This window comes from Pseudoliparis swirei, chromosome 4 (assembly GCF_029220125.1).
Source record: "Pseudoliparis swirei isolate HS2019 ecotype Mariana Trench chromosome 4, NWPU_hadal_v1, whole genome shotgun sequence".
NCBI lineage: Eukaryota > Metazoa > Chordata > Actinopteri > Perciformes > Liparidae > Pseudoliparis > Pseudoliparis swirei.
The window spans coordinates 8,870,671-8,880,001 of NC_079391.1; the positions used below are offsets into that span (position 1 = coordinate 8,870,671).

The following is a 9,331-nucleotide window of genomic DNA, read 5'->3' on the forward strand; positions in this document are numbered from 1 at the left end:
ACATCATGCACTTCCACACGGACACACCTGTCAGGGCTCGGTTTAGTTTTTTAGTCCTTTGTAGTTGTTTTTGCTTAAAATCACTTCCAGATCAATGAACATGTCCCCTTTTGTGAGTCTGAGAGCACTAGTGTGTGTTTGAACATTTATGTGTGTATTGTTAGGTGCGTGTGTGTAGGTGAGTGCCTGTATCAACATGCATTCACTAATAATAAGAGCCTGAAAGAAAGGTCTCTCTTGGGGACAGCTCATCATGTCCATTTCATTCCGGTCTCTCATCTTTCATATCAAGTGTTGCTTTTTTTACTGGATGTGCCAGATCTTCGTTGTTGCACTTGCATTTAAACTTCCTGTACGATGTCGTAAATAACCATTCGGTGAAAATGGTACTCCTTGTGGGTCAAGCCCATATACTTTATATAAGAAATAGACGTGATAAACTTTCGAGTTCATTATGCTGTCCATTGCCATCTAGGCTTGCCACTCGAAGTGACTCAAGAAGGTCAAGCTAAATTAAACCTAATGCTGATAAAGTCATTTGTTGGCGATCAAAATGATTTCAATGAACTTTCTTTAAGTAAAATCACACTGGAAAAGGTGCATAATGCTGTATTGAAGATGACTAGTAACTAGCGATTGAGACGATAATCTCATGTTTACAATGTATACTGAGGTAATAAATCAAGTTAGAAGTGGGGTCATTTTCTCATACACTTCTATTCAGTTGGACTTCTTTTGGTAGCCAGAGGAGTCGCCTCCTGCTGGCTATTTGGAAGAATACACTTCCACATTGGCTTCATTTTTCAGATGCAGAGATTGTTCTCAGCTAATACATATATTATGAAGTTAGAGCAGAGCGGGTGGGAGTCTTCTGGCCTTTTTGGATGGCCAATTTGAGATCCAAGTTTGGCTTAAACTCAAATTCTGTTCAGTCTAATCAGATTGTGCCGGTCTTTGGTCTGTGTGCCACTATGTGTAATACCTGAGTGTATCTGAGCATACGTGCAAGTACTCCTAATGTTAGTCAACAAGCAGGCTGTTAACAGTTTTCATAGAAACTAAGTCGCTGAGAGTTTTTTCTCAGAATTCTTTTTTTAAATATATGCAGCACTATTCAGACGGTGGTTTTGCTTATCTCAAAATGAGTGCCAAGAACTTTAATCGGGAGCAGAATTTAGTTTGCCCAAGAGGTTCTTAACTGTTGGTCTTGCCACAGAGTAAGCTTTTAACTTGTTCCATTAAACACAAAGTTGTATTGGTCAACTTACCTTTCAAATAGGTGACAAGAACAGCAACACCAATGTTATTATTTGCAGAATCTTGTAAAAACAAATCTTGCACTTCCAAAAATGTTCCCAGAATATTAAATCAAAAGATTTTTGTTAATTATTTTTGCTTGAATTCACAATGATTGCATCAGAATAGTGTAACTGTCTCTGATGTATTGAGTTACGAACTGATTATGTACCTCCCCGTCTGTTTCCTGTAGAAGTAGGAACAACACGACCACTCGAGCATCGGTTATGCCGTTGAAGATCCTCCTTGTCCGTCGTGTCGTAATGTGGTAGCTTGTAAAAGCGGACGTAATCGTCCGCTGAGGACAACTGAATGGTGAATGATCGTGGTGACGATGTCGTCATTGTTTTAAGCTGACTAAAGGGCCTTTCCTCTGAAGGGTAGCGTCAGACGTCTCTCGTCCTCGTCTGTCTGAATGAAGCGAAACAGAAGTCTAGTAAATCCAGTCAGTGACACTTACTTGCTGACACTGTCTAGTTGTAGTCCAGTGGCCCGAGTGGGAAGGGTTGTGGTATTGTCAGCATTTTACAAAGCATCACTGCTCTGTCATACCCGTGGAGAAGAGGGAGCAGTGTGCTAGCACACACACACACACACACACACACACACACACAGCGAGAGAGATGGTCAGCCACATGGAATAGTTTCATTGATCAGTTGTCCTGACAGCCTGCTGATGCCCTGCCTAATAACACACTGAGTGCATGGGTGTGTGTGCTCCCAGTTACAGTCTCTTGCAGCTTTTTCACATACGTTCGATCTAATAAAAGTCCCCCTCAACCCTCACAGGCACACAGTCAGTCATGCACAGTGGGGCTAGGCCACCTAGATTTGTGTGTGTGTGTGTGTGTGCGTGCGTGTGTGTGTATGTGTGTGTTGAGAGCTCAGTGGGATCACATCGTTTTGCTGGTAGGAAGGTGGATAATGAACCAACAAGACCAGACACACAAGCAAACACACACACACACAAACATGCACGCCTCTCTCCCCGTCTTTCACTCTCCATTCCTCTTCCACCCCTGTGTTGCCATGGTAACCGCTCGAGGGCAGTCTCCTGCGGAAGTTTCCAAGTGAAACACACAAGCAGACGCACACACATGTACACACAGATCTACCCCCACTGATGCTATTTGATGAAGGGCTGGCTGCTGTCAAACTTATTAAAGATGTGTTTAACTTTTATCGGCTTGGGAATACACAACCAAAGTCATTGTGTTACTTTCACATATTTTAGTTCCATTTTTAAGAGGCTGTTGTCAACAATGACAACGTACAAGCTTTTTTAATACACTAGCAGTCAGTTCATGAATAGGCTTGTGTGTATTTGAAACTTTTAAAAATTAACATGTAAACATTAGTTCTTCTAAATATTGTAATTTTCTCCTCTGAGTTTAAAAACAGTTATAGATAAATGCTTAAGCAAAGATTACAAAGAGAATAGTGGAGATAACTGTTGTTGTTGTTATTGTTGTGTAATATATAATTATTTTAATAATGCATAATAAATGTGATCATTAAGGGCAAGACAGCAACGTGGGATTAGCTCTCTAGCTCTTAGAGAAGAGATAATCATAGTTTCTGTATTTTTCTGCCTCAAGCCATTTGTCCACAGTCTACTTGAGCCAAGCTATGTTCATATTTAAAACGTAATCAATAATAGTGATTCCATAGTTTATTATATTTATGTTTTTGTTTTCTTGTAGCTGTTGGTCTTACCACTTGTCCAGAGCCAATGATACCAGCCAATGGCATTAAAGCAGGGGACAGATACATGGTTAATGAGGTGGTGGCATTCACCTGTGAGCCGGGGTACACATTACAGGTAATAAAAAGAGACACACACACTCACCTATAAACTAATGTATTAATACATACATGTAAATGGTGAGATCCTGATTGTACATCGTTAACTACTTCTCTTTGTTCTTGTTGAGGCTGGAGTGAATTGGATGTACAATCTGATTTTCAAATATTGTTAATAAATACAGTAAATATTGTGAGGTTAAATTGTGTTCAGAAACACTGCGGTCATTAATGATAAGCAGGCATGCAATAAAATCAAATTTACACATTTGTTGCATTTTGACTTTTGCTAAATACACTCCACAATGATTGTCGTGTTCTTGGATGAAGTACAAATCTTAGAAAATGTGAAGATTGCACACTTTTCTCTGCTTCTTTCTTCCACTTATTTGTCTCCACTTTACTCGTGCTTTCAGGGCCACTCGCACATTTCCTGCATGCCTGGGACTGTGCGCCGATGGAATTACCCACCTCCTCTTTGCATCGGTAACGCCTACACACACTCTGCTCTGCTGGATGAATTGTGTTTTGAAAGATTGATTCAATGGGGGGGGGAATGTGTCCTTCAGGTGTGAAGTTCACATTGAACTTATAGATCTGCAGAGCAAAGTGACAGAAGCGTTTCAGGAGATTAAAGATGTGAGCAGGCCGCTGTCTCAAAACCAAAAGGATAATTTTGAGGGTTATATGAAATATGAAGAAAATTCCTAACATGTGTGGAATTCCTCCGATGCAAATCATATAATTCTGTCAAATAGTAGTATGTTACAAGAACGAAGTCAGTTCATAAAGTCGAAACTAGATGAATGTCGGGAAAACATTTTATATAAAGACTTGTTAGTTATCAAGAACGTGCAATGATGTAATCCGGCAATTGAATATTGTGTAAATTTAAACTTTATCCATTCAAAGTAACATATTAAAGGATTTAAATTATTCATTAAAATAAATAGATAACAGTAATAACTGAATGAATAACAACAACACAAAAGTACAAAACACACGTTGATATATTACTACATGAGATCTCAGATGCTCACACCGGTCAGCCCCTTTTTCCCCACTTCCCCCAAAGCCCCCCTCCTAACTGCAGAATGACAATCTGGCCCAGCTGGGGCTTCTTAAGGATACCAGTATGTCTCAACTAATATGCTTTTATACTTTAACAGTGTTCAACTCTAGTGTGAGATATAACCCATTAGATAAAACATACTTAAGGCTTAGATCATCATAACACCTCTAAATACCTTTTCCTTCCACAGTAGTTCTTATGATTCAATTTGCATATTTAATGTTTTAACTTTGAAAGAAGTAGGCAAGTTCTTACAGTAAATGATCAAAACAGCTGCTGAATACAAACATAATGTTGCACCTTGTGCTGATACTGAAGGCTTCCTAACTTCTGCAATAGAGTTAAAGGACCTTGATTATATTGATGTATTTTTGTTGAAAACTTGTAGCCGGTCTGGGAAGCCAATTCTAGTTTGACTCAACCTTGACATATCAGGACTAACTGAACTCGGCCCCGCCACAGCCCCTTTAAGGGTCTGTCAAATCCAGCATGTCCTATTTCACTTGAGTCAACAAAGCATCTCTACTCTCAGTCAATAGAAGATTTAAAATATGTGTCTGTCAACATCCCCCCTGACCCGGGGCTCTGCGGTTGCTGCTGTGCTAAACTTCTTTCTCTTGAACCAAAGACGATAAAGGGTTTATTTCTACTGTACGTTGCTCATGCGTTGCCTGTTTTAACTCTGTTTATGCCGTGTCCTTGTTGTCAGCTCGTTGCGGCGGGGTGTTCTCTGAGATGAGTGGTGTCATTCTCAGTCCGGGTTTCCCTGGCAACTACCCCGGCAACCTGGACTGCACCTGGCAAATCACCCTGCCCACTGGATATGGTAAATATTACAGGATGGAGGCGCATTCCTTCAAAGAATGTGTGACTGAAAAACACAGACTTTCTTTTTTAGCATAAATTCTGCAGTAGCAACACATGATTTATTGAAAGGCTGATACAGTGTGCGATTTTAATGATTACAATAACTGATTCTTTGAATAGATTACCTTTTTAGAAATGTATAATAGCCTACTCAAATTACAACAAGACAGCTTAATTTTCATTGTCTGAGCTTTGGTGCAGGATATTACATTTATGAAAGTTGGTAAGTACCAAATACAAATATGGAGTTGTGTGAGATTATGTAAATGTACTGTACTTGCTCTCTGTGAATACAACATATCTTTACAGTGCATACACACTCGGAAAATAATGTCAATTAAAGATCCTATCCGGTGTAAAATATGTGATCTGATAAATTGTTATTCTGTATTGTGTATAGGTTATTATAATCTCTGTTTGTATTCTAGGAGCCCATATTCAGTTTCAAAACTTCTCTTCTGAAGACAACCATGACTTCCTAGAGGTCAGGGCTGGACCACAGCACAGCTCTGCTCTTATTGGACAGTTCACTGGCTCGCAGATCCCACCCCCATTGCTGAGCACTACCCACCTCACGGTCATCCACTTCTACAGTGACCACTCAGAGAACCGGCCAGGCTTCAAACTGACCTATCAGGGTGGGTTCACGTGTGACTTTTGACTTTTGACCAATGACTGCAAAAAACAAAAAGCCCACAAACCCTGAGGTATTACTGCAGGCGTTTCCTTTTGAAAGCAGCCCCTCGAGGGAGACTGAGGAAACAGAGCTGTTTTCAAAAATGAGCCAACTGTTTAGTTTGGGAACACGAAATGGTTGCTTGAATGATTTAGAAAAAAGAAATGGCCTGCTAAAATGTTCTGAATAAATTAACATCCAAACCCAGTTGCCAAATTACAAAACCTTCACAACTCCAAGAAATAGAGGGCAGGATGAAACAAAATGTATTGCTATGAGGTTTTGAGCTTTGATCCGTGGATGAGTAATGCTAAAGACTTAAAACACCTTGTGGCTTTCCTCTCATCATTAAAAGAGATGGATTGTTAGTGAGCCCCTGTGAGAGACTGGCATCTTGTCCAGTAGGCTTTACTTGTAGCCGTAAGTGCTTCACTTCAAAGACACAAGCGGTGCACTGTGGGCCTATACGCCAACATAAGGACATGGCTTGCTAACTTACACATAAGCTAACCCACATTTACATGCATGTCATAATTTGTCCCTTTTTACTCTAAATTTGCAATGAGCGAGTCCCCGACCACTGCAGCTCTGGTCTTCGCTCACGCCCACTGCTGGTGTGTGAAGCTTGTGGATATGTTTCCTGACATAAAGTTGCACCAGATGCTTTTTGTAATAAGTTGTAGTGTATCGCGCTGTGACATTGCTTCTTCATGGTTGTAGTTTTAGTGCTTAACTGCTACACTTACCATATTATCACTAGTAGCCTTTTTCCTCCCTGACATATCTCTATCCTCTCACATTTCCTTCCCCTTGAGGCCGCTTTCATGTGGGTCCTCTATATCTGTCACCATGTGTTTATTTGCTCCTTCTGTGCTTCCACAATGTCCAGTGAGATGTGTCAATGTTTCGTTTACCCAAAGAGTCCCATGGGATCTTAGTTTTGAAGTTCTTGAGAATCCTTTTTGGCGTCTCTCATGATCTGGACTTGGGATGCTTTAACCCATAAAGCTACCAGCTGTTCCTGTACACATCATGCGCCTTACTTGTGTTGTATGCACTACTCTCCGACATCTTAGAGCCTTTATTAATCAGACAGTCTGCATACATGTGCCAGATAACTGTATAGAAGGAGATTATATGCATGTATATTGACCTTGCTGAACTGTTGTAGCCTGGTAGCCTCTCTGTGTCAGATATGTTTTTAAGGCTCCATGAACTCCTTGAATTAGTTGTTGACTGGTTCAAACACAAAGTATTGCAACACTGTATAATGCAGAGGAAAAGGTATGGACCTACCGTACATTGTATTTGTTAGTCTGAATATAACTGTATGCCTGCCTAACCTGTTTGCCGAAGACGAGCTCATTTTATTTTCCTGAAAACTAAAAAGGAGGTAAATCTGAAATCAAACTGCATTCATTTTTCTTCATCTCTCTTTTAGCCTATCAACTTCAAAACTGCCAGGACCCCTTTCCCTTCCCAAACGGTGACATCATCAACAGTGACTATCGTGCTGGCCAATCAGTAACCTTTAACTGCTACTCTGGTTATGTTTTGATCGGACACCCAGTACTAACATGCCTGCACGGGACCAACCGGAAGTGGAACAACCCATTCCCACGCTGCGAGGGTAAGAACAACCAATTACTGGGATTGGAATAAGATGTTGAAAACGTGTACGCTTCTCATTTTATATAGTTCATTTTGTGTTATACATGCTTATCATTTCTATCCCAGAACATGTCCTTCAAGTAACAATGTTAATTTAAAATCTAGATATTTTGAATATTAATTTCAGTAAATTGAATCTCATCATTCACCGCTATCACAAGTTAGACGTGTAGAAAGTAGTATTATTGTGTCACTTGTATCATGTACTCTATAAATGAGCACAATAACTGTTGTTATTACTACCACTACCACGATTGCTGCTTCTACTTTAAAACCTGAAAATAAAAATGAGGATGATATTCCTCACTGTCGACAGCTCAACAGTTGTTCTTGTGCCCTGGTCCTTGCAGGTCTAGCAAGTTAGAAGAAAGTTAAAATATGCAAATTGATAATCTCATAATTCTGCTTTTTACAGCTCCTTGTGGCTATAATGTGACAGCTGAAAACGGGACAATCTACTCACCTCAGTATCCCAATGAATACCCCAACTCTCAAGATTGCAGCTGGTTCCTCACCGTTCCACACGGACATGGAGTTTATATAAACTTCACCTTATTGCAGACTGAGCCTGTCACTGATTACATCGCTGTCTGGTAAGTCTGGGAACTGAACTTACGTACGCGCACACACACTCGCATGCACACAAATGCATAAGCTTCAATGTTGCCCTTTATCCTGGGACTGATTGCATCACTGACGGGTAAGTCTTGAATTGACTTATATCCCGTCTCCTCTCTGCACACTAATAAGAAGTTGTATCAACTTGTACTTCTATTTTTTCATATCTTTCTTTCCCTCTCACACACTTTCTGTCACACTGACTTATTGGGATATATTTCATCGATGATAACCTTATTCCTTGTATTGATTGCATTTGTATTCATTCATCTGTTACTTTATATAAATACAGTCTTGCCCATACAAAGGCATACATCCATATGTGTAAATTGTTTATGAATGATTGTTTATCATACAGGGACATAAACAAAACCCCATATGGATCTGTATATGGCATGGTTGATACAGAGATCACAGCTCCATACACACATAAGACATACACTCATACTCTGTGCTGTGCATACACTGACTCTCCCGCAGTAATAATTGGATTCAGTGTGGAGGTACGATTGTAATGGGGAGTGTGAGAGTAATGCATTTACAATAGGACCACTGACCAATTCGATCCAACTCAGTACCGTGGCCATACACAGACCCAAAGAGGGCTCAGGAACACTGGCAGTAATGATGAGATTCAGTGGGGAGTGGGAAATGTAATGAAAGGAGCGGTGGAGCTGGGTTCCCAAATACAGCGGGACTCGGCTGGATCTGACAAGTTTGGGTCAGTCCAAGATATATTTCTCATCTAACAGTTTTTCAGTCTGATACAAATGACATAGAACAGTGAATTTATGATGAATACAATGTAAATCAAGTAGGATTAGTGCACTCATTATTTGGTGTCGGTTTGGTTTAGAAAATAAACATTTGGTCTTTGGCTGATTTAGTCTTTTATTATCTGCCTCCAAAGTCAAGCTGTGAGAAGTGAGTAGTAGAAATGCAGGCTGTGGAAAATAATATAATCACACTATGACTATTCGCTTTCAATCTCAAAACCTACTAGAGCCATGGATATCGCTATGTAGCGGCACCGGCGGCACGGTGTTGTTTTGCATTTGCAAATTTACTGTGGTGATTCACCGAGTCAAATTCCTCGTATGTTCAACGGACCTGGCGATGAACACTTCTGATTCTGATTCAAGTGTTTTTTATCACATTCTACAGGGAAGAAAAAAATTCTAAAATCACATTCCTAGATTGTAGAGTGCGGAAAAGACATCTGTAATGGTCGATTCTTGCCTGAATGATAGACAGTTGCACCACTTCATCTTCAACACATGAATATTTGTGGAAGTGACTGGGGGCAAACACAAGAGAGGAGAGCTTTG

General features: G+C 40.2%; 1 protein-coding gene across 1 annotated transcript in view; it reads left to right on the forward strand.

The window, feature by feature from the left end:
• The window catches only part of LOC130192607 (CUB and sushi domain-containing protein 1-like), a 269,833-nt gene extending 261,851 nt beyond the window's left edge, over positions 1-7,982 (forward strand). Inside the window, exons 37-42 of the mRNA XM_056412699.1 lie at positions 3,000-3,118; positions 3,516-3,585; positions 4,881-4,997; positions 5,467-5,676; positions 7,156-7,344; positions 7,801-7,982. Of these exons, the coding sequence (XP_056268674.1) occupies positions 3,000-3,118; positions 3,516-3,585; positions 4,881-4,997; positions 5,467-5,676; positions 7,156-7,344; positions 7,801-7,982 (887 nt within the window). The remainder of the gene's footprint in view (positions 1-2,999; positions 3,119-3,515; positions 3,586-4,880; positions 4,998-5,466; positions 5,677-7,155; positions 7,345-7,800) is intronic.
• Positions 7,983-9,331: the final 1,349 nt, after the last annotated feature.